Raw genomic sequence first — 26,208 nt, forward strand, 5'->3', positions numbered from 1 at the left:
GAAGCATTCCTACATTTTTATATATAAAAAATGGGTATATACATATATAAACCCTCAAGCAAAAAGAATGAGAGACAAAGTTACTTGTCAAGAACTAGTAAAGGAACTTTAAGTTTACTTAAGTAAAGGAGCCCAGAAAAGACCGAATGCTTGCCTTTTCCTCTTTGATCTTTACATTAGAATGGAGCTCTTGTGAAAACAGGCAGCCCTTACAACAGACTTGCTTCCAGCTGAAAATAATCGTATATATGCAAGATACTGGAAATATCAACGGATTATTTGCAATTTTTTTATACCAATCCTGGTCCTGATTAAAAGGGGAAGAGAAATAAATAAAATGTAAAATTACCAGACCTTTAAAAATTTTTTTTTAAATTAATCTCAGTAAAGATGACGTTAGAGATCAAGCCCTATTTATCTTAACAAATAAACTATCTTTATTAAATTTTGGTTCCAGAGGTTGTCGAGTCAGACCAACTTGTATTTTGATGATAGTCTTTATTTAAATGCAATTCCAGCGTTCTGTGTGCACAAAACAGCTAAACAAATAATACGTATTTTTGCTCTGAAATGCCATAATGTTTTGGGCAGAACGTCAGATGCAAAGAACGCCTTAAGCAACCTGCCACCTTAGAAAAATTAAAGTGTTCAGGTCCAAAACTGCTATCCAGAAAACCTGCTGATTTTGTGATGTGTTTAAGTTCTTTAGGTATCTCCTTGTTTGGTTTAGAAAGGCTGCTTTCTGGGCACACCCAGAACAGCTTTGTTTTCTAGCCCAGTAGCTAGGCACCTGCCTAAGCCTACACCCCTGGAAGTCTAACTCCTATTTGAAAAGCATGCTCAGAGCACATGCAGCAGACACTGACAAGACTGGGGCACTTGAATTATCCTAACACTCCCACTGTAGGATATTTATAGGGGAAAGTGACCTTCTTTTACTCCTTTTAAAACTGAATAAACGAAGATCACAAGATTTATGAACCCCAAGGTGCTTGGCCTTTCTATCTATTTCACCTACTACTCTAATAGGAAGGAGATTCCAGGACTGTAATTCCTCCCCCAAGATTACTTCCAATCCAGAAGAACACTCTTCTCGCTAGTCACCAGAGGTGCTAATTCAGCAGAAAAAAAAAAGAATGCAGCTACCTGCTATTTTTTTTTTTTTTCTGTTTTTGATTTTACACTGAGGACAGACGTTTTAAAATACTTTGGTCTTTCATTAGATTTAATGCAACGGCCAAAGAGAAGAGCTAATGCTACTGTAAAACAGATGTTTCTTCACAATATCAGAAAGATGTCAGAGAAGAAAAAAATTATGGATCTCAGCAAAAGTCTTAGCAACAAAGTGAACCCTCTGTCTTCCAGGAGGAAGCAGAACAATGCCAGATCTTATTAATGGCACTGGCATTTGGATCTACTGAAGTTCCAGACCTTTCTCCATTCAGGAGAACAGAAAGTCAGCATGCATGTCTTACACTCGTTCAGGAGTGTTAATACAGAAGTTGTGTGGGAATTTATCCCTTCCATTACCCATAAGGTCAAATTAGCCTAACATTGTGGCCCCTTATTTTCTGAAAATGCATTACAGAAGAGCTCTGCCATATCAGACAATCTTAGAAATCCTTTGACCTTTGTCTCAACTAAGCCACCTGTGCCCACCGAAAGATGGGCAGATGCTTTCAGAAGTGTCCTGCCATTTTACTCTGGGTCCACCATGTTGTTTTGTCTCAGCTTTTGTTGATCATGGCAAATGGATCTAAAGCATACAACTGGTGAGGTGATTCAACGTTGTTCGCTCAGAGAGTGGTCAGTAATGATGTTATAGTGCAGTGCACTGCTGTACAAGGCTTTTATTTTGCTGTTGCTCCAATAATCACATATAAGCAATTTAAGTCAATGAAATACTGAAGCAGACACCAGCTTCTGCAAGGTATTCTCCTAGCCAGTGCCATTAAAAACAACATGGCAGTTTTTATGCTAGTATTAAAAAAAAAAACCCAAACAAAAAACAAACCACAACCAAAACCACATTCACAGCTGTAGCCTTTTTTAATAAATCTATCATACTATGTTGCAATACAAAAATATCTTTCCTTTAAACACTTCTAAATGAGAAAGAATAAGTATCAGGTATTAAAACAAGATCTTGAAAGGAGGACAGTAGCTTTTAATGCAAATTGTCACACTGTACCTTTTTTCTCTAACTTATACCTTTCCTTCTCCCTCTGAAAAATCCTAAATAATTAAAAGTAAATAAATCAGGAGGACACCTAATCTCTCCTTACAGTAAAGGCAGAAACAACTCTAAACTATTCATAATTTACATATTTGTACAAATGTAAATTGTACATTCACTGCATTTTGTAACAACTTCTTTGAACCTCAAATCATGGAGGTTCTTAAAATCTCCAGTCATTACTCAATGGCTGAAAAGTTTACTATCGAAACTCACTTCTTTTTATTAAGTTCCTTAAAAAGTCTACTAATTCTTGCCCTATTCTTTTCCATTTTCTTAGAAGCTTTTTAAATTCTCCTAATTCTCAAACCTAAAGCTTACTCCTGGTGAACCTTCTATCACCAAAAAACACACAGAGCTTGACAAAAAATTAAAACCAATTACTTGGAATCCACAGCATTTTACTTATAAAAAAAAGATGTTGTTGTTTTCTAATCCATGCTGCTGCCTGTGGAAAATATACATACTGACAAAATAAATAAGATTTTACAATTATTTGTGTAATCTTACTTCTAACTTTAAACAGAATGCACTTGCAAAACAGCAATGACACTGATTATAAAATGACCTTTGTTTTACTGTAAACCACAAGGAACATATGCCTTTTTAATCGTCACCATATGAATACATAAAACCTTTTTCTTCAAGGCTAGGCTAGAGAAAAGTATGTCACTCTTCACTGTGTTAAAAATCAGCAGGATCCAGCAGCAAAAACTGAAGCCTATGGTTATAATAGTGAAAATAGACCAAGTAGGAAAATTTAAAGCAGAGGATGAGAAAATGTACAAATATGAAGGTAAAAGACTTCTCTGAAAAATCATGCTGTAAGAAATGGATTTGAAAGAGCTAGTATGAATGTTTAAAGTGTTAAAGTTGGGGGGGGGGGGTTGGGGGGGTAGTTGGTTGTTTTTTGCGGGGGGTGGGGTGTGGGTGTGTTTTTTACTGCTTTACCCTAAAAATACACTTGAGTCTCTTTAAATTCCTATGTTCTATCACAAAAGTCAGTTCCTCTTCAAAAATTAAGGTTAGTCATAAATCAGTAAGCATATGTGACTTACAGCAGATATAAATTTTAAAATATAAAATGCTCTTTTACTAAAATATTTACTGAAATACAGTCTTCAATCACTGCTCTTTTTATGATAAAAATGGCCATCCAAACATTATTAACTATGGTAAATATCCTTGAGTTGAACTTTTAACGAAGAGAAAGTTATTGAGATGATCACAAAAATGTATTCTAGATTGTTTTCTAGAAGAATAATTCATGGTTGGTGCAATTAATGAAAATGGTAGAAGACAGATTAGAGATTAGATCATTCTGTCTTATAAAATGACTGATACTATATGAATGATAAGAACCTGAAAATTCCATTAGGCTCTTCAGCTATATTATTTTTACTCATAGTCAACAGAAAGTCCTATATAGGTTAATGAAAATAAGTTATTTACCCTAGAAGCTGAACAATACTGCAATAGAAATTATTTTAAATTGGAATTTCATATGAGGATTCTTTAGATTGGAATTTTTGACTAGCCTATTAAATAAAGCCACACTAAATGATCTTTTAATTTGGTTTTAATATATTCTGAATCATCGCCGTTCTCTGTAACAATCTGTAGGAGGGGGTACCTGGACTTGATATCACAATACACCTTGCGCAAATTCACTTACCAGGAAAAAAAAGAAAAAACCAATCAACAGGATCTGGGAGTTCTCATCATACATACTGCAGTTTTCTAAAAATTTCCAAAACCTGCCATTTAAAACTAATAGTAATAATCCAAGTCATAAATTAAAAAAAAAAAAAGAAAAAAAAACCCTAAACTACAGCACCTCCCTATTTCCATTATCAATTCTCATCTACCTCAACCAGCACAAGTATATGCCTATTGTCTCAAGAAGAAATGCTTTCTCCTGTTTGCTCCACTCTAATTCCAAGTAAAATACTAATAGAATTAAATACACCAATCTTACCAGGTTGCTGATTTTACCAAGAAATAGCTACTGTCAGAGAATAATATACACTTTGTGTTTCCTTTTCTGCCACCCCATACTGGCTAATATAGGCAGCTACCTACATTGACTGGTCCTTAATACTAGCCTTGCCCCAGCAATAAGCCTGCATGTCTCCTCGTTCACATAAGCGATCCTCAGGGCTTCTCCTCCTCCCTTATTCCCCCAACCCTACAAACATTCAGGAATAGCTGCCTCTCCAGCTCTGCGCTGCCACCACCCTTCTTTCACTTACGTCCCAACAGGCTCTTTCCACTTTGCTGATCCCTTTTTTTGAATGACACATTCCTCCTGCTACTACTACGTTCAGCTTTGTGTATCACTCCCCCTTCTCCTCTTTTCCCCATTTCTCCATCAACCTCTCCCGTCCTAAATGACATTGATCTTAGTGAAGCCAGAGGTATGCCTGACCTTGCCAAACACTTGGAGCATGAAGGAATAGTAGCTTTTTCCTGTTTATATCAACCATGTTCAGGTGAATTGCTGGTTGAAAACAGTGATAAGGAGTTCCTGGGAAAATAGGCAGGAGGAATCCATTGCACTTTGTTGGCCGAAGATCCTTAAACACTTACAATTACTAAGAATAAGTGGATTCTAATTCAAAGAAACAGAGCTGCATAGGGACATCAGGACTTGGCTCTGTAGTTTTCTGAAGTCTGACAAATACTTTTGCTTTAGCACAGTTCAGCCACTTTTACTTTCAGGGTCAAAGGATCTGGGTCAATAGGCCCTTTGTATGTCTGAGACAAATCTACAGATACTGCCTCAAACCACCCGGTGCTTTCACTGACTAAGTGTTCCATTCTTTAATTGAGTTTTCTTTAAAAAAAAAAAAAAGCCAACAAACCAACTATGCTGGAGTGATTACTTAAGCAAGAGAGCTTTAAGCTATTAAAAAGAAACATGAAGTTTAACACTGAAATTTCTTATGCCCACATTTTTTGTATATATTTTTGCAAGTAGAGAAGATTGAATACTGGGATTCAAAAGCCCAGTGAAATCAGGTAGCTCAACGCCAACTGCTAGATGTATATTTTTTATGCCCAGGAAACCAAAACACAAGGACTAGAAAACGTAGGCAGAAAAATCTCACAAATCTACAGTTTTACAAGGGCACTTAAAAAAAAAAATTTACTCCAATTCAGTTTCTGATTAAATCACGTAATAAAAACCAAAATTAACTAATTTTTTTTATTCTTATTTATAAATCATTATAATCTACTTGAATTCAGGCATAATCAATCATATTTTTCCATTAAAACTGTAGCAGGTACAACAGAGTATCACTTATAACTCTTATTAAAATTCCTGGTATTATAAAACCATTTTCCAACATACAGCAATCATAAGAGGCATGCCCCAAAATGAAGGTATTGTCTAATTCATTAATTGCACACTTTTGCTTAGTTGTCTGTATCTAGACCAAATGCTTTCTGAATTTCCAGTTTGAAGAAATGTTTTCACTGTTCTCTTCTTTGTTCCTTATTATCAGTGAGTCATCTAAATTTTTTTTCTGCAAGGTAAATAAGTACTCTTATTTACCTTAGTACTCTTTGTCTGCATGTTCTCTGAGGTAAATTTCCATTCCATCACTGAGGTAAATCAGCACCAGTAGAGTTAAACCAGCAGCTTTAAATTGCAAGCTTCATTCTTCCTGACTTACAGTTTAAGATTGGCAGTTTTCAACTTTTGCAATTTTATCATAAAGAGCACACTGTTTGGTACTATAAAAACACTTCAAATTCTAGAATCACATTATCTTTGAAAAAAATAGATTTCTTAATAATTTTCTAAAAGACTAGATGACTTGGCTATAAAAAAGAGACTTGAAAATGTGAAACTCCTAAAGGCAAAATCAGAAGGCTAAAACAATCTATCATTTTGTTATCTTAGCTATGCATTGATTTTGTGTGTGAGAGAGAGAGAGAGAGAGAGCGCGAGCAAAAGCTAAAGCATGTTGTTAAGGTCATTGTCCAAATGCCTCTTACACACTGGCAGGCTTAGGGCATCGACCACCTCTTGAGGAAGCCTGTTCCAGTGTTTGACCACCCTCTAGGTAAAGAAATGCTTCCTAATGTCCAGTCTAAACCTCCCCGGCGCAGCTTTGAACCATTCCCACGTGTCCTATCACTGGATACCAGGGAGAAGAGATCGGCACCTCCCTCTCCACTTCCCCTCCTCAGGAAGCTGTAGAGAGCAATGAGGTCGCCCCTCAGCCTCCTTTTCCCCAAACTAGACAAGCCCAAAGTCCTTAGCCGCTCCTCAAAGGACATGCCTTCCAGCCCTTTCACCAGCTTTGTTGCCCTCCTCTGGACGCATTCAAGGACCTTCTCATCCTTCTTAAATTGTGGGGCCCAGAACTGCACACAGTACTCGAGGTGAGGCTGCACCAACGCTAAATACAGCAGGATGATCACCTCTTTTGACCGGCTGGCTATACCGTGTTTGATGCACCCCAGGATGTGGATGCCAGGGCACACTGCTGACTCGTATTGAGCCTCCTGTCAACCAACACCCCCAGATCCCTTTCTGCAGGGCTGCTCTCCAGCCAATCCTCTCCCCATTTATACTTGTATACTTTAAGCTTAGTACTCATCATGTCTCACTAGCCTTCAAGAGGTACGGATTGAGCTTCCTCCTGGAATTACACCAAAGGCTGCCCCCAAACAGAATGGGTTAATCAGATTAGGAAGTCGGAGCAGTTGGATGCGAATGGATGTGTTGTCCGTCAGCGTCCTTCCACAACAGCAAGCGGTTTGCCTTAGACATAACAGCCTGAAACAACACTATGGCTCAGAAAGCCCAGCATATTTGTAAATACACAATAATGGATCAAAAGGGGATTTCAACTTATTATTAGGCCTTTATAGAATTAAATATGGCTTTTGTTTTGTTACTTGACAAAGAAATTTGCCAAGATGCTCAGTGGTATGTTTCACATATTACACATTATTAGCTCTTCTAGAATTGCAATGCAGAGACCGATAACACCCTCAGTTACGACAGATATTTTAAATTTAATCTGAGGGAAACAGTATATCGGCTTTACTTTTGAAAGATGAGAAGACCTTTTGTAAAAAGGCAGCAAAGCACTAGTTTTAAGTGTTCTGCATAATCTTTAAATCTTTTAAGTGTTTTTTATTAGTACAGGTACAGTGCAGCAACAAATAAAACCAGTGTCTCTTCTCATCCATGTCCTAAGACTGCAGTTGCTTAGAATTAGTATTTTATAAATTGTGAAGATACATTTTTAAAGCAATTTGATCCAGGTCCTCTTCTGGGCATCTGTGGAACAGGTTTTCAACAATGTTTTTCTTTCTTGAAAAGCACGTTCCTTTGAAATGCACTTTTTCTTAGAAAAAGGTGTCCTTCTCCATTTTCAGGACTGTACTTGGATGCTGTGATATGTCTTGTCATGTCAGCTCAGTCATATTCCATTGCCTTGCATTTTATAATGTAAAATGAATGTAAACTTCCTTTTGGATTATAAAAGGAAGATAATACAACACAGTTGCAATACTCTTGCCTGCAATGAGATAACATTTGCAATCCCAGGGATAACATTATCTGCTAGGGGCATGTAACCTCCTCTCATTTCTGTATTGAGAATACAGGACTTTCATTAGCCTTCCTATCTGTTTCATACAGAATTTGCAGTGACAGCTTCCTAGATTCCATGGGAACTAGTGGCAAAAGCTCATTTATAACCACTGACAATTTGGACAACTGCCTCAAAACCAAAAGGGGAGAAAGGTTGTTCATAAGATCATGGAAGGGACAAATAGGAGACCAGTGAGCTAACCTGCTCAGTAACTTATATGCTCATACACTATTCCAAGAAGCAAAGGATAACAAACACGGCCAGATTATTAATATAAGAAGGAATGGCGTGTTCAGGAAGGACAGGTAGGGAATGCAATTCAACAAGAATAGATGAAAAATCCTGTACTTTAAAGGAATGATCAAGTGCACAGATCTGGTATGAGACCGTCTAAACTGGCAGCAGTACAGAAAAGCTATGCAGAAAAAGATCTGGATGTTAGTGTGTATCTCATGATAAACATATTTCAACAGTGTCATGATGGGGGGGGGGGGGGGAGAAGAAAAAAAAAAGAGTAACACAAAAGGAAGCCTTGAAAGGAGTACTGTCTCTGAGATACATGAAGCTATTATTTCGATTTCTACAGCACTGCCCTCAGATGCGGTGCAGTACCCAGTCTGGCATTTCAAAGAAGATGGGTACCAATTAGAAAGGTTCCAGAGCAAAATGAACAGGATCTGAGAGTAGAAAATTCAAAGGAAAAGGGATTATTTAGTTTAGCAGGGAGGAAAGCAAGGACAAATATGGCAGCCATCTTCAAATATAGAAAGACAGCTAAACAGAACTTCCTCATATGTATTAGAAACAGATAAAGGAGTAATGGATTAGGTGATATAAAGGCTGAATTAGGTTAGACAAAAACCAAAAAATAAGACTTTTAAGCTCTGCAATAGAACACTTGGGGAAGTTGTGAAATCACTGTCCACAGGAACCGCACAGGTATAGCTGATTCTGCCTTCAGGCAGGGAGGATGGACCGGGTGACTGACTGCTCAAAGACCTTTCTTGCCTTATTTCTGTGATTTCTATGATTCTGCTCTGCCTCTGGCTCCCTCAAGAATGGGAATGAAATGTGACATAGCTCTGTCCTTACATTTAATGGCAAGCAAAAATGACAAGTAATATGTGTATAAGGGCAAAAGATAGAAAGCTACACAAAGAAATACAGTAACTGATATAATCAATCTCTCCAAACATTGCAACATACATCCACTTTTTCCTCCCCATCAATACCTCTAGCGTTCATAAATTATCTGATAATTTAACGTAAGTCTCAATCTCTTGACTATCAGTGCGATCCTATATATTCCTTGAGCAGACATTATATAAAGACAGATCAGCCTTTTCAACTGAATTTAAAATTTAAGTTAATGAAATTAATGAAAATAAATGTTAAAATTAATTTATTTTTCCTATCCATAACAAAGTAAACCTTAAAAACATAAGATATTCCAAATAACCTCCTTCAACCCTTTCAATTTCTAGTAGACTTGAAAGGACCTATCATGGAAGAAATAAAGGGAATACCTGTGATAAAGTTACAGATTTTAATGCTGTAACAGAACATTGCAACCGCTTCATCTTATGTAACACACATGCAATTTCCCCCTTACTGTAAGTAATATCAGAGGTACCAGAATCCTTAGCACTGTGTCCCACCGATTTATTTTTCCATCAACAAGAAAAACTTCATCTTGGTTTCCGTTAGACTTTTTTACTTTAGTCATGCATTTCACTAATTATTTCCAGACTACGATTCCACAGCATTAGTAGGTAGGTAGGTAGATTTGGGCACTCACGAATCAGAGACAAAAGAATTGTATTAAACACCCACAGGCACATCCCTTCCCTTTTTCCTAAATGAAAGCAATATATATTACATATATTACACATATGTAATATGAAAGTATCTAAAGGCGTGACACACCAGTTTATTTTGTCAAACATCAAATGAGAAATTCACTTATTCTGTCATAAAGATTTTAAAATACAAAAATAACCACAGAAAAATCATAGCTCTGACTAAGTCCCCCGCAAATAACTTTATTTTTCAATTTAAATTAAGGGTGTGTGCTTTAAAGGATTTTTGTTCCAGGAATTTAAAAAATGGTTTTTCTATTCCTTGCTGAAACTTCTTATCCTTCTCATTATAAATCAAGAATATGCTTCATATTCAAACTATAGCACAAAAAAAGAATTATGCCTAGAATATTTGCCATTTATCTTTTTGTCTTAATACATTTTAGAGTTATTTAAAGTATACTAATTCTTAATAAAATTTCTGATTGTATTACTTAAAAGAAAAATTATTTAGCATTAAAATTGTGTTATTCTTTTTAACATCTTGCAAGCACTAACTGATCCTCATAACGGTCACATAAGGTAAGAAGGTACTATTATCCCAGTTTTATCCAGAGGGAAAACTGAGGTAAGGAGTTTAACCACTTGCCCAGTGTCACATCTTGTGTCACTCAGGCCTGAAATCAGACCATGATTCTGTACCTCAGGCATACCATTTAATTTTAAAAGTCTTCATAGGATTTAGGCATCTGTCTCAAAGCAAGTGTCTTACCATTTCTTTGGGAGATTTTGTTATATCAGAAAGTGCTAGATCTGTGCTCCCTGGAAGCCTATGTATGACTACATATTTGCCTTTAAAACATTTCAAAACACAGAGAAAGAGAAAAACCAAAAAAAGTCAGTAGATATTTAATGTACCATCACATCCAAAACAATTACCTAACAAGTTGTCAGGTGCAGATTTACAGTGACACAAGAAAACTTAAAGGTGTCTTGGAACATTTTTGACATTGCAGTGTCTTTGCTCAACCAGTCCTATGATAGAGAATGTTAAAAGTACCCCAGAGAAATATAAAATTGTGTTAGCACAGTTGATTTTGAAGGGCTTTCTCTGTCTCTTGTCTTTCTATTCCAATTCCCTCACTTCCTCTACATCTGTCATGGTTAAAACAAATGTAAGACATACCTTAATTGTACTAGTGTGTGCACCGGGATATTCTTTTTCCTCCAGTGTTGACCAACGTTGTATAAATTTTGACACCAGAGGATCATCATAGTCAACTATCTGAAATCCTGAGACGTTAGCTCCTCCAAACTGAATTTTTGACAAATCTCCATCAGTAAATCCCTGGGCACAGGAAACATTATGTCTGTTATTCCAACAGTTTTGGCAGATCTCTCAATAGTATATACAAATAAAGAGTTACCATATGACTTCTACTGCAGAAGTGTAAGCCAACATTTTCCTCAAACAGGATCCAAGTTTAAATCCTGGGCTGCCAGGATTAAGTCATCAGCTCCGCCAGCCAGCAATGCCTCTTGTTGCTCACTAGACATACACCTTTATAGAGCAAGGGCTGAGTGGACCTGTCCATGCCATGCTAACTTTCCTAAACAATCCTGTTAATTTCAGTGGGACTATTTAAATAAGAAACGGAACACTGACATGAATAACAGGCAAGCAAGTTTTAGGCAGGAATAGTTACAGCCACAGTTGAGTCCTCTCTTTGCTAGGAACACTAAAGCATGTGGAAGGACTTACCATCTCCCCTGCCTCCTCCCTCCGGTATAAAGAACTACTTCTCATTCTTACAAACAGTACGTATGCTTTGTTTTCCATGTTCTGTGCTTTAACTTGCCCCAAATAACTATACAAATGAATTTACAGGAAATACTGATTTCAGACACTTCCAGTTTAAATGAAAGTTCTGAGTAAACAAAAAAAAGAAGTAGCAACCTCAGACCATGTTATCAGAAGTTGCTACAATTGCTGTAATAGGTGCTTTTTAATTATTGCATATTAATGATACTCATCAATGATGTGTTGCTGCATGCTAATACAGATACTTCTACAGGGATCATGAAACTTTCTTCAATATTATTGTGAGCTTGAAGTTTGAACAGGAACATTCATTGTATACTTTGACCCCTTCTCCATCTATCAGCCTGTTTTATTCTTAAAATAGATCAATTTCTTGACTGATCAGACTGGAGGAGAACATTATTACAGTCAAGAAAAGAAGCAAGAAGATGGGATATGATCAAGTACTAGGTAAGTTTTCCTTCTGACAGAGAAAAACACAGTTTTAAAATCATTACCATATATATTTTATATGATATTATACAAAAGATCTACAATATTTGCATTTAAACTGCATAAATCTGTAGGAAGTAAATATGATATTAAACAGCTTTAAAATACAAGATTCAATAAGTTTTAGATCTTATGGGCTTACTGTTACAAACTTAAAGCAATGGCTAAAATAGCAACCAGTCAACATAATGAAATACACTAGGCGATTTTTCTAAAATCTTTATTTCCCTTAAGACTCAAAATACTATTTGTACAACATTTGCAATGCAAAATACAAATATCTAACAGTTAGGGAATTTTTCAAGTTTTGTAAGACTTTTATGCTTGTGAATATCAGTACCCTAACTTCTTTATCCTAAAAATTAGTTAATAAATATAAACATGAAACCCCACTGTTCTGCTTTTAAAGAGGCCTTTAGAGTATAAGGCTTCCTCGCACCTGCCTAGCGACATACATGATTCTTCAGAGTACTGCCCGCCTGGAGAGGAGAAGTGTTTTGATCAAAGGTTGGGAGGAGACAGGGGTTATGTCTGAAGTGTGACAGACACACTATGGTTGTTCTGTTTCCTCAGGCCCCTCAAAGGGCTATGGAAGACAAAGTGTAAATTAAAGCACTCTGGGCCCTGCTGGAATTTATATCAAACGTTATCACAGTCCAAGAATAAATGAAGAAAAAATTGATTTAGAGGCACTCACACCACGCAAACCCCAAAACTCTTTTCTGGAACAGAATAACTGAGATTCAAGCCTGCAAAATTTGCTTTATTTGTTACAAAAAAACATGGGATTAGATTCCTTAGGCTTCAGTAAATAAGTGCTGTTGACTTTAATGTCAGTAAAATGGCCCTTCATCTTTAGACGCAATTTCAAAAAAAATTACCTTGACAGTATTTAGTGAGTTTCCTGAACTTTCCCCCTTAGGAACACTATTAGCTATACTGTCTGATCACCTGTGTTCAAGAAAAGATTAATTCAAACTGATTACCAAGCCAATCTGAGGAATGAAGATGTGTAAAGCTGAGACTCACTAGTCTAGCAGAATGAAAGCTGAGAACTGTAATTTTTAAGTACTTTAGAGGTGAAAGAAGAAACATCAGTTTGCTGAATGAATGTATCAGCCTATATTGTGGAAAGTTAATTTTTCTGATTTCCATACCCTACTTTTCTAAAGTATGTAGAAAAAGGGATGAAGCCCTACTGAAGGTGCTGAGCAACCTTTACTCCCATTGATGGGAATATCACAGGAGGCATTTAAGCCCTGAAAAGACTCAGCCAATAAACCAAATACCATCTCAACGCATGCATTCATTTAGCAAGGATAAAGACATTTAGCTTTTTTCTATTTTCTAAAATGCATTTAAAACAAAATGCTAGTTGATGTGCTTCCATAAACAGTAAAATGAGTAATACAGGTATTTTAAATATTAAAAATGCTTACCAGATTTGCAATGATATAATGGTATCCTTTAACATGTTTACCAATTGTGATAACCTGTAAAAAAGAAGAATACCCCCATAATGGAGAATGTTCACCTGATATATGGACTGAGACTTTAAAACCACAAAACGCAGTATGATGTAAAAGGCAGTTATGAGCTCTACTGCATGCAATACAGAGTTTGTTCAGTGCTTTGCTTTTTATTTTACCTAATGCACCATTGAACATACTCTCTGCTGGTGGAAATTAGTCATGTTGAAGTCCAAGTCCCAAGATCTGCAAACGGAGGAGCTGAATGCTAATTACTATACTGTGTATTAAAGGCACAACCTGGACAGGAGGGAGTGGGCATCATGCAGTAGAAGCACTGTGCCTCAGAGATTCCCGCTTAGATTCTACTCCTTTTGTAGCAGAATTGTAATGTTCCTTGAACTAGAAAATGTTTAAAAGCCCACTGACATTAATGAAAGCATCTACATTATGAGGAAGTCTTTTAAAGTTCAAGTTGTTGTTTATTGCCCTAAGGCTTCCTCATAATCTCCCTCAAAGCCAGCTGGTGGTTTCTCAGCAGTCTCCACTGGCAGGCATGTAGCATGGATTCTTCTCCTAGATAAGCCTAATTAAGACTATGTCTGCATGGGGAAGTTTGCATTTTGAAGCAAAACACTTCTCCAGAGAAAGTATGTGGGAGATAAGAGGACTTTAGAGGTTTCTTCCACCTTTTGAACAATGAGAACAACTTAAAATCAAGAGAAGATGATTCATTTATTCCCCCATTTAACCTATAACTAAAATATTCAGAATAGGTATCCTGTAACTTATACCAGGCTAGCAGTGAACGACATTCCACATACTTGCTTTAACGAAATTACAGGAATATTACTGAAGGCAGTGTTTAACACTAAGTTTTATATTACTACAGTTTGAGACTAAGAGGGTTCACATTACATAGGCCATAGAAGTTATTCAGTTATTCCTCTTTTGAGCTTAATATATACATGATATATGAACTTAAGTATTCTAAAACAGTTACTTGGTTCAGACTTCTTAAAACTCGTTACTTATTAAAAGGTTTAAGAACTGTGTTCAGATGCATTTCTTATGCAGCTGCTGCTTCCAAAGAAATTTCAATTAGACCAAACAGATTAGCTCTTCTCCATAAAATGCTTCTTCGTCACTGGCATCTGAGAAAACAACCAGTACCTGCAAGTCTTTAGAACAATGGTTAGTAACTCTGCTCTAACTGCCACTGGGTACTATTTCATTAATCTAGCTTTCTAAAAGACTGCCCTGTGCCACTACATCCATATGAACACACTAAGGATGCTGCCAGTTAAAACTCTGAGAAGATTCAGTGGCAGCTCCAAAAGCCATGATGAAGGAGCTGTGGACACAAAAGGTATTCACCAGATGTTTAGACTAGCATCTCAAGCAGGGATAGACAGGAAGTGGCAGTAATTCCACGTCTGCCTAAAGGGTGTTATCAGGGGGAAATGAGATTCTGCAAAGGAAGCTGGTTGAGAAGAGACAGAGGCTATATAATGAAGAGCATGGTAACACTGAACTGCCAAATCAGAGAAGAGGAATATAAACTAGTCTTAGGAAAGCTGGGGAACCAAAATATTTTTCAACTTCAACTTACATAAATGATTGAAATCTGGAAGACAAACTACAACATGAGACAAAAACAAGAACGATTAAGCAACTTTGCAAACACATTGTGTGTCTACACAAAGATCCAAGGACTACAGAGCGTAACTGGGTGAACCTGAGGTTGCCACCACAGCTTAGAAAGTTAGTGGGATAAATCAAAGCACTACAACAGAAGTTTTGTTCAAGAATGGAAAGCAAGGAAGAAAGTAAAGAAGTTACTGCTCTATACATCAAGAATGCAAGTAGTACTTCAGTATTCAAGAAAAATCTGGTCAACAGAAAGCCTGTTGCATGTCTCAGTAAAAATACATAAAGAAAAGGGATACTGATACAAAGGGTCTACTTCAGGCACCCTCATGCAAAGAAGCTAATTGCTGAGGGTTGTTTGGCGGCAGGAATTAAAAGAATTTTTTAAAGAACAGATCAAGCAAGACTTGAAGTACATATTCTGCTTTTAGAAAAGAAAATCAGAACACACTCAAAGGATACTCACAGGCATCCTTTGTTCAGCATAGACCTTCATTTTAAGAGATGGAGAATATTAATAGAGAAACAGTTATTTTAGATTTTATTTTAGGCTACTACAGAAATTGAAAGTGGGGTTACCTTTTTAGGTAAGGAAGGGAAGTTACAGAAAGAGTGTAAGGATAATGGACTTAAAAACCAGATGAAACTCCAGAAACTGCTAGGGTATCTTGCAAAGAGAATCTCAGGGCTAAAACCATATGAGACAGCTGACAACAGTTTAAGAGACCATATTCTAGGGCATAACAGAAAACTATTTTGAGCAGAACAACTAATTGGAATTATATTAACTGACCTGTGTGGCTGATCCACAGTTATCTAGAATTCTTCAGTGACTTAGAAATCAAAACAGCAGAAACAGAAGTTTATCCATCCATACGCTTAAGGAGTAGCACAAGTCTGTGGGGATAAGCTGCGAAAATCTAAGACTCAAAACAAGGCAGAATCTATCAAAGTGCAATCAGGGCAAGAAAAGTATCCCAGAGCTGCAACCAAAGTAAGAGAAGCCAAAGAAAATAATAGGTCTATTACTAAACAAAGATAGTAAAAATGAGTGGTAACTAAAGGGTAAATAAGGTTCTTGTCTTTAAAAAGTGGTAAAAGGAGAAACTGAAGAAACTTACAGTCTGCCAAACTTTCATATCAGGGAAGAGATTATAATGAATGTTACATACTTAATTTCAAAAGAATCTATAGGATAATAAGACGATAAACAGTCAATATAGTCTTGTCAAGATCAAAATATGTCAAAGCAATTTCCTTCCTTTCTCTGACATGATAGCTAGCCTAATAGATAAAATGAGGAAACAGCTGATGTGACATATCTCGAGTCTAATAAGGCTTTTGTCCTGTGTGACATCATTACAAGCTCTTAAGGGAACATGGACAAGACAAAAAGTCACTGTAAGGTAAGCGAACAACCATTTGAAAAGCCACACAGAACCAGCTGAAGAGGACCTATAAGTACCATTTCTCTCAAGCATCTACTCAGTACTTTTCTTGACACGGATAACAAGTCAGAAAATATGATTTTAAAAAACTGCAGATGATAGGGAGGTTGCAAATGCTCTGGAGAACAGGATCAAATTCAAATTGATCTTGAAAATTAGAGAAACAGTTTGTGGATATGAATTCCAAATAAAACAGACAAATACAATGCACTCCATTTAGGAGACCGCTCATTGCCTGAGCCTCTCCAAAATGTAACAACGTTCATAACAAAGACCAAAATAACAAGCCCTTCAAAAAAGCTTCAAACCAATACATCTACACTGACGATATATCCCTACAGATGCTGCACAGTCTCACATGGTCAAGCCCAAGCCAGCAGGGAGCTATCCTTATAAATTTCCATTGTGCTCTGCATGCATGAAAAGAAGAAATAAGATACAGAGACAGTAAGACCTTCCTAGACACTAGGATTGAAGAGGTGAATTTGAAGGTAAGGCAGTAATTTGAATCAGAGCACTGTGATGCTGTTGTAAAAAAGAAAATTTAAAAAAAAAAAAATCATTTTGGCAAATAATATATGTGTGGATGGAGAGAATCATAGAATCATAGAATCATTGAGGTTGGAAAAGACCTCTAAGATCATCGAGTCCAACCGTCAACCCAACACCACCACCACCCACTAAACCATGTCCCTAAGTGTCTTCTAATAGAAGACACTATTTTGTTCTGTTCTGCTTAAAGCTCAGGAGGCCTTAGCTATGGAAAACAGCATCCAATTTTTGGTTAACACACTTTAAGGGAGACAAAATGAAGACAGACCCAAGGACAGTACAAGTGACAAAGAGCTTAGAAACATGAACTACAAAGGGAGTTAAATGGAAAAGAGAAGCTGCTGATGCAACCTTCACAAGATGTAAAATGTTCTTGGAAAAAGTATTAGAAGTAGAAAATACTTTCTAGGTGTACGGAGAACTGATCCCTAGACATAATATAACTATTTATAATGCACCAGATATAATAGTGTATCAACTACATATAATATGTACTACACAGTAGTATTTGAACAACAACCTACTTAGGTTGTGAAATAGCCTTAATGAGTCTTTTTTTGTTGTTATTTTTTTAAATAATCAGGATATAAAACCATACGGGATCATCCAGATAGAATTATCTTGCCTTTGAGCAAAGGGAGGGATTATAGGATTTGTATGTTCACTTTCTGCCTGATATATATGTGATCCTCAATACAAACCTGTCATTTCCAAATGATGCATAATAATCACAAAAATAGGATCAAGAGAAATGAACTCATTACATTTATTTATAGAATATAGTGAACTGCTGTCACTGAAAAATGGAGAATAGCAAACCTGATCAACAATGTCGTTGACTTTATCGCGCTCACAGTCCAAAATCACTCGCCTTTCCTTTTTTACCTCTAGATCTTGAAACAGTGAACGGTAAGTTTCATCTTTTCTGTCATTGTTAATATTTCCTACATTGATAGCAGTCACTTGCCATTTCTTTTCAGCAGCAGAATCCAGCACAGCTTGCAATGTTGATAAGCCTAGTGAAGCACAGGAGAAAACAGAAGATGTGACTGATAAAGCTTCAGGAATAACAAGCTTCTAGAACATGATTTATGAGATTACTTATTTAAGATTTCCCTGTAACTTATTTGACCTGTCACACATTGTTAGGACTCAGAAATGAAGGTATGTGTGGGCCCAATCAGTTCTTACTGCATGAATTTTCTATTTACATCACTGCAAGGAATCAGGGTAGAACCTTGTAAGGACAACCTCTTGGTTTTGCTTCAGCCTTCTTCAGAACGGGATTTTGCCAGTTTCACTGATCCGCTGCTGGAATTCCACATGCTGAGAAAGAGGTCTTCTAGGAGAAAAGTGATCCAATTACGGCAAGAGGTTCAGCTGCTTATTACAAAATGCTATTGAACTGCTTTTGTTGTCAGCGCTTGAGCAGTACCGTATTTAAACCCAGACCTCACTGAGCTCTATGGCAAAATTCCCATGTTCTGCAGTTGTGCTAATGGAGTTATTATTTCTGTTGCCTACAGTCATATCCCTGATTATGAAAGAAGATGTGCCGAGATGTATTTTTCCATACAGATAAGTAGGCTCAATGCTAACACCTACAAGCAGTCTACAGAAGTTTGCTTCCATTTTATCTTTTTGGCACGTTCCTGCCAGGAAGCTGTAATGTCCGTACAGCTGCAACTGCCTAAAATATATTGTAAAATCAGTGAAGATTTTACCTGACTTTTATTTTTCCTTTTCAAGGATTAAATAACGGAGTATAGAAACATGAAAATTACTGCTGGAAATGAATTTCTGCTATACAACAAATACCATTTTAACACTTTCCAGCAGTACAGGAATTAGCAGTACAGGAATTGTTATGCTTAAATTCCTTCCAGAGAATTCTACATAATTCTAGAGAGCAATTTTGAGGATAGCAGATAGTATTATAGAAAAAAAGAAAATTAGACTTTCGCACAAGCCAATTGACATTTTTGCACATTCATCTCCCCTGAAACCACAGAACACCAGGAGTCATTTCTTTGAGACAAATGTCTGACTTGGTGTGTGAAGTAAGCTTCACGTATAACTCTCATGAGAAATAACAGTGATTATGCCCATAAACGTAGAAAGAAAGCACTAAGAATTAATTTGTCTCATAGTTTGTAAAGTCGTCATTAAATTAAGACTGGTCAGTGTTCAGCAATTCAGCTTTATCAGTGAAAATGGTAATGACATACAGCACAATACAAGACTGGCCATCAGCAAAGGCAGAAAATGGCAGGCTTCCAAAAACATAAATTCAATTATTATCTCAAATAGTTCTGGTTTTCTATGTCGTCTTTAAAGAAGACTGACATGAAGTTTTGTATGTCATGCAATGAATATTTATTTTAAAATAATAGATAACTACAGTCCAAGGGTACGTATGAACTATTTATAACGTTAAAAATAAATGTGGAGAACTGCTAAAAGGAAAAGATAATTAATGTAAGCAAACTAAAAGACGTAAGGAGTATCTTAAAACATTAAGAAGCACTAAAATAAGTCTATACCTAAAAATAACGTTTTAAATGGTAATTTAAAATAATTTAAAAAACAAACCACAAAAAAGACCCCAAACTGAAACAGATATAATCTGAATCATTGTTTCAGATCTCATTTAGTAGATTTCAGGTCCTCCAATCTGTCTATATGTTTCCTCTGTGTTAAACAGAATCTCAGTTAGGCATAAATTAATAAGGGTTTTTAATGTTAACACTATCCATTACAAACGGTTTCTGTATTTTACTCCTCTGGTCTTCCATTTTTCCTAGGGACTCCTTTTTCTTGGGGTGCTCTCTGCAGAGACGTCAAATGGCTGCCTGGATTTCTTGCTTTTTATAGGTGGCAGATTTGTCATCCCCATACAGTTTAGTTTATTTTGATAGCAATAACACATTGCAAAAGAATGAAGAACAAACAAAAAAACCAAGAATGAAAAACAAACCAAAAAAAAAGCATTTGCAGCAATACTCCTGTGGACATGGAAGTATCTGGAGAGTGTGAACGGAAGTGGGGCTCTGCAAAGGAGAAAACTCCAACAACTTCAGTTGCTTTTTTTAAGCTGCAGGAATACTTCTGTTTGGGAACCTCATGTGCCTGAACATCTTTTGGTTATCATGAGACAAACTCTTAATTCAGTGAGCTCTGAAAAGGAGGACCGAACAGAGGCTGAGTAAATTAGCAATTCTGTTACAGATAGAACCCTCTAATAACGTCACTACTTTTTCCAAAACCCACTGTTTAGTACTGGCAACACAGAGGAGGCAAGGAGGGTAAAGGACACTAATCCACATTACATGAGAGCAACTGCCATATTAAGCCAGTAATAGCTTGGACATGCATATACTGAATGGCCTCACTTCTTAGAGACGTGAATGAGATATGAAATTGCCCTGCTCTTCAACAAGTCAGCCCCTAACCGCAGAGGAGCTGTAAAAGTAGCAATAAATGATTCTTTTGGAATAAGTCATGAAACTAATTCCTATTAGCTTTCACAGCTTCCATGAAGAGTAAGTCTCTGCCTTTTTTATCTCACTCCTGAAGGTGGAAACGTTTTAAATTATACATCATTCCTTAATTATATGTCACTGTCACTACATTAACACTTATGCAAAAGTGTTTAGAGGAATTGTGGACCCTGTGTATTCAGGGTTTGATGTCAGTGTTGCTGACTAGATACTGCTTGACTCTGCAGGTTAACTTTGTGCAATCAGTGGGAGCACTGAGGAGCAACGACTTACTCAACATAAAGTTTCCTGCCTTTTCCAGGAGTTTCATGCCTTGGAGCTTGTTATCACTGGGGTGCCTTGCCACAATTAAAACAAACAAATAAGAAAAAAAAAGGAATAACCAAAGGGCGACTACAAATAACCATTTCATGCTGTTATTCCTGGCCAGATTCAACAAGTGCAGCTCACAAGAACTAGGTGTTTTTCAGTATTTCCTAAATATAAATCACATGCAGGTCACGTACTGCACACTGCTAGCTGATTGACAGAGTATTGGCTAAGCAAGTAGTTTTGTATCTGTGGCAGTGGCTGTTTCTGATTCTAATGTGAATTTGAAAAGGATCTGCCAGAGAAATGGGCTTAGGGTTCATTGTCCCACAAGACTTTGGGGAGGCTGTTGGAGGCTACATACCAGTGTTAGTTTTTCTAACTTTAGTGCTTACAACAGTGATAAAGAACTGTCTTGAGGACATCCCTTCAGCTTCTGAACAACATAATGTATAAAATAGCATCAGAACGCAGAGAATCTAATGTCACCCCATAACTCAACAAACCATGGTGTGGTATAACCATCCTTTAAATCTAGTGGCATCTTACCATTTAATGTGCACTTAATATTCAACTCTGACCAATGAACATGTAGGCGAGCCACAAAATAGTCTTTTTAAAGGGTACAGGAGAAGGTAAGAACAGAAAAAAGTTAGCCAAGGACTACTAGGTGAGGAGAACCTGAAAACAGAATGACAATAATGGAATTCCAGAAAGGGCAGTCAAAAAACCCCCCCTTCTGTATAATGCTGCTGCTGCTTCTGAGAAAACTAATTAATATACCACAATTTGCAAGCGATTTTTCCCAGTTCATAAACTGTTATATTATTATTAGTACAGCCATAAAAGGGCATAGGACTTGAGAAGGCTGTACTGTGGAGTAAATTGCTCACAAGCAGTGGATTTGGGTTTATCAAGAACAACAACAAAAAATCTAAGCTCAACAGAGGAAAGGAACTTGAGTATTTATCAAAAGCAGTCTCCAAAGAAGCAGGGACTGCATCCAAGATTCTTGCTTGCTTGGTGCCCAGCTATCAATTTTTCATGTGTGGAGTGCAAATCTGTGGTAGTAGATTGCCCTTCATGCTCAGGTGGTTTTTTTTTTCCTTAGATGATTCTTCAAAAAAAAGAAAAAACTTTTCATAGGAACTGTTTTCAACATGTGATTAATCTCACATTGCTTATCAGCACATGCTTGCAATTCTAGTAATACATACTGTAATAATTTCATTCTCATTTAAACATTTTTGTTTCTGTCCCAAAAGCTCATTTCTAAATTTAAGCTTACACTTACACTTGCTGCAGGTAAATATTCCTTTCCTCGTTTACTTTTCTAATACTAATCCAGCATTTCAGTGAGATACATCTAGCAAACAGCATGCAGATAAAAAGTACCACATCTTACCTCTGTCGCTGTCATACAAATATGCAAACTTGGTCCACTGATAGTACTCGATCAAGCTAAGAAGAGCTCCCTTGAGGTCAGGTCTCATCTGAATGACAAAGGGATGTGTTCCATCTGTTGGGAAGCTGGGAGTTATGAAGGAGACATGAAGAGTCCCACAGAACGATGTTATGGTATTTACAGACTTCTTGTCATAGAATCCAAAAATAGCAAAGACTCCTCTTGAAAACTGGGAGCAGACTAGGAGGGAGAAAGAAAAACAATTAGGTGGGAGAATTTTTTCAAAAAAATTTATTGAAAACTCTATCATGTATGTATTTATGAGAAATAATGAAATTGTCTGATCACAGAAATACCAGGAGAAAACAGTAATACTCTGCTACAGAGATTATTATTTGTTAGTATTATTAATCAGTAATGTAAAGCTTCCGCTACAAACAACAACAACAAAAAAAAAAGATGTGGTTCACACTTCTAGACAATTAATTTAGAAATAAAACTCACCAAGTTATTCTTAAATTCAATTTATACTGTAAAGAATAGTGATGCAAACATCAATGGCAGCTGTAATTTATAAAATGAGTCATTATGACCACACATACTATTATGGAAATAGGTAACTTTGTCATGTTAAAAATAAATTGGCTCTGAGGTCAAGACTCACTGAGGTTTTTCCAAAATACCTTAAATAACTTTCCATTTGGGGAAATAGAAAACCAAAACTAGAAGCAAATCTATTGACAGCAGAAAAGTAAGAAGTTGATTTGCTTTAAAACCCTTCCGTTTCAAGGCGTTATTTTAATTCCCCTGCTTTGTAGGACTCAGCAAAACCTGGTCCTTCTGGATGACACTTGCGGTCATGCTGCAGAAAGAATAACCTCATAGGTGTAAATAATATGCTGATTATTCACTTTTTATCACTAGAGACAATTCAAGGCAACTGATGAATGCTACTGACCGCCGCAGCCTGTGTAGAAGAGCTAGTTCTGGGTTATTCTCTTTGACGCTGCAGGCTATACTAGTGCCTAAGTTCTAAAACCAGGGTACAGTAAGGAAATGTTCATCTCTGATTAATGCTCATTTATCACCTATGCATTCTTTGGTTTCCACATAGTCACCTTGAACAAGAGACATCCTTCTAGAGAAAACATCAAGTCAGCCTGATTCCAATCCCTGCTACACCTGACCTGCTTATAGATATAAATCACAGTGTAATTGAAGCTAATTTTGCCCAGCTATTTAGTGCACTAATGCTTGAATAGAATTCACATAAGGGCAAAAATAAGTTGACTTATTTTTAAAATTTCTCAGATTTGAATTAATACAATATTTTCTCTTTTAAAGTTATCGCATCTTTAATTTTTTTAAAAAATAACATCCCTTTATGCCTATTATTATTCATTGCTATTCTCTTTTCATGGCTTTGCCTATCTATCTTTGCTACCACAGTCACCTCTCATACCTCCAATAATTAGGATTATTTCTATACTCCAATTAAAAGCACCTAAACAGTATGGGTGAAATTTTGAGCCTGCCAGTTTCAACAGCTATCACCTATTAACTTTAAGTAGGTCAGAATTTCACCTCAAATGAGAGAATACAAGTGATTAAAAAACTTGATGAGTAATACTCCTTTACAAAAGGATGCTGCAGGTTTTCCAGGGCTAGGGTACAAGATGGTCAGACCTCTTCCGTTCCAACTGCAAATCATTATGTAAAGTTCCAATATTTATCTCAAGTGTATTCAGGGTATAACTGCTCATGTTGAACAAAGGTTTCTGAAAAAGGCTGTGAATTTTCTGAATAGCTTTTCTGTTTAAGTTACTGGAACTCCTTGTTATATTCCAAATCACTATGCTCTTGCTGAGACAAAACCAACTCACTACCTCCCTACACACTCATGTACAATTGTTTCCCATCTGCAGCGAAGGCTAAATACTTTCTGAACTTCCTACAATAAAGGTGTTAATGTCTCATAATCCACCTTCAAAAAACGCACCTTAAAATAAAGCACCAGTTTACATTTGGATCCATGGGCAAGAATTCCGCAGAAGACTGTTACTGGCACACTACTGTGATCTTCTGTATTAAACCATTTTAATGCTGCATGTAAGGTGACAGAGACAACAACAGTGTCATCCCAGGATCATGAAAAATAAACAAATTTTATGCCAGTATTTCTGATTCGTAGGATGCTATCACATCTCCTTTCACACTTACTGCTTTTCTTCAATCACCAGTCAATGGTTTTAGGCATAGATGAAATAACGCTGCCTACATCAGCCAACAACCAGGGCCAGCTGCCTGCACCAGAAAATTTGAAAACCATAGGTGCTGCCTTCTCAGAAGCACCACTGCCACCCCTAATAGAAAAAAGCCTGGCCCTTTGGAGCACTGTACTCCAGTCTCTGTCTCAATTCCTCCCCCATCCTTCCCTCTCCTCCCTGACACTGGAGAGATCTGGACCTGTCAGGCCTCGGCTAAACATCTTTGGGGTAATGGAAGTTCAATCTGCCCATGCTGTTGGGAAGTTTTAGTTAAGGGTCTGTCCTGGCTCCTGAACTCATGTAACTAAATAGATCTCAACTTCCATTTTTAAAAAAAAAAACCCTACACTTGGAAAAAGAAAAAAAAAAAAAACACCAAAAAATCACCACAATTATTTGTGATAGCGAATAAAAAGAGCCCAGATTACTTATGCTAGGCTTCAACCATGAACTGTGGGCATGTACGGGGTCTGGCTAGGATGGCGTTCACTTTCCACATAGCAGCCCACATGGTGCCGTGTTTTGAATTTGTGGCCAGAACAGCATTACTAACACACCAATGTTTTAGCTATTGCTCCACAGTGCAAGCACAGCATCAAGGCTTTCTCTTTTTCCCTCTGCCCATCCCAGCGAGTAGGCTTGGGGTGGACAAGAAGCTGGGAGGGGACACAGCCAGGCCAGTTGACCCAAATTGGACAAAGGGATATTCTGTGCCATGTGACGTCATGCTCAGCCATTAAACTGGGGTGGAGGAAGAGGAGGGTGGGGGCCTCTGACTTCCAAGGTGGCTGTTGCTTGGAGACTGGCTGGGCATCAGTTTGCTTGTAGGAGGGGGTGAGTGATTGCCTTTGCATCAGTTGGGTGGGTTTTTTTCTCCCGTCTTTCCTTCGCTTATTAAACTGTCTTTATCTTGACCCACAAGTTTTCTCACTTTTGCTCTTCCTAGTCTCTCCGCTGTCCACTGGGGGTAGAGTGGAGTGGGTGAGCAGCTGTGTGGGTGCTTGGCTGCTGGCTGGGATGAACCCACGACAGGGCAAAAGTTGTTATTCCACCTTCCACCCACAGGACAGACCTGTTAATACTGCTGGCCTGCACTCAAAGGTGTGAAGGAGTTCTAATACCCCTTCATACAAACGTGCAACCAGTCTACTTTTCAGAAGAAAACTGCTGTTCTTTCAAACTGAATCCTCCCTGACATGGCACAAACTCATACTACCGCTCTTCACTAGTTACTTACTGCCTATTGACCAAACACAGTTCTCTGGGATTAATACAGCAAACGGCTCTCCATTTAGTAATCTTTACACCTGGTAAATCATCAGTCCTTACATGTATGTGTCGTCTTCAGGGGAAGATGGGTAAAACTGGAATTTTGATCTCCTCTCCTGCACAAAGTGAGAGACAAGTACAAAGCACCACCTCCAGCTGGGTAAGGCAAGTCACTGCAGTTCTAGCTACATACAGAAGCTGCAGCTTAAAAGCTGAATTCCACACACACGTGTACTCAATCCTGACAAATACTAAGATAAAAGCAGAAACATTTTATATTTTTAAAATTATTAAGAAGCCTGCCATACAGATATAAATTCTCATTTAATTCAACCAGGGCCCCCTGGATGTGAGATCAAAACTCTTTCTAAC

The 26,208-nt window shown here is 37.2% G+C and overlaps 1 protein-coding gene across 5 annotated transcripts in view; it reads right to left on the minus strand.

The window, feature by feature from the left end:
- Nucleotides 1–26,208, minus strand: part of GRIA2 (glutamate ionotropic receptor AMPA type subunit 2) — a 101,979-nt gene that overhangs the window by 33,526 nt on the left and 42,245 nt on the right. For all 5 annotated transcript variants that reach the window (XM_076336630.1, XM_076336629.1, XM_076336627.1 and 2 more), the window contains exons 3-6: nucleotides 22,301–22,540; nucleotides 17,906–18,102; nucleotides 13,407–13,460; nucleotides 10,840–11,001 (exon numbers count right to left, since the gene is read on the minus strand). In XM_076336630.1, coding sequence (XP_076192745.1) covers nucleotides 10,840–11,001; nucleotides 13,407–13,460; nucleotides 17,906–18,102; nucleotides 22,301–22,540 — 653 coding nt within the window. The remainder of the gene's footprint in view (nucleotides 1–10,839; nucleotides 11,002–13,406; nucleotides 13,461–17,905; nucleotides 18,103–22,300; nucleotides 22,541–26,208) is intronic.

The sequence above is a fragment of the Aptenodytes patagonicus genome, chromosome 4 (genome assembly GCF_965638725.1).
Source record: "Aptenodytes patagonicus chromosome 4, bAptPat1.pri.cur, whole genome shotgun sequence".
Classification (NCBI taxonomy): domain Eukaryota; kingdom Metazoa; phylum Chordata; class Aves; order Sphenisciformes; family Spheniscidae; genus Aptenodytes; species Aptenodytes patagonicus.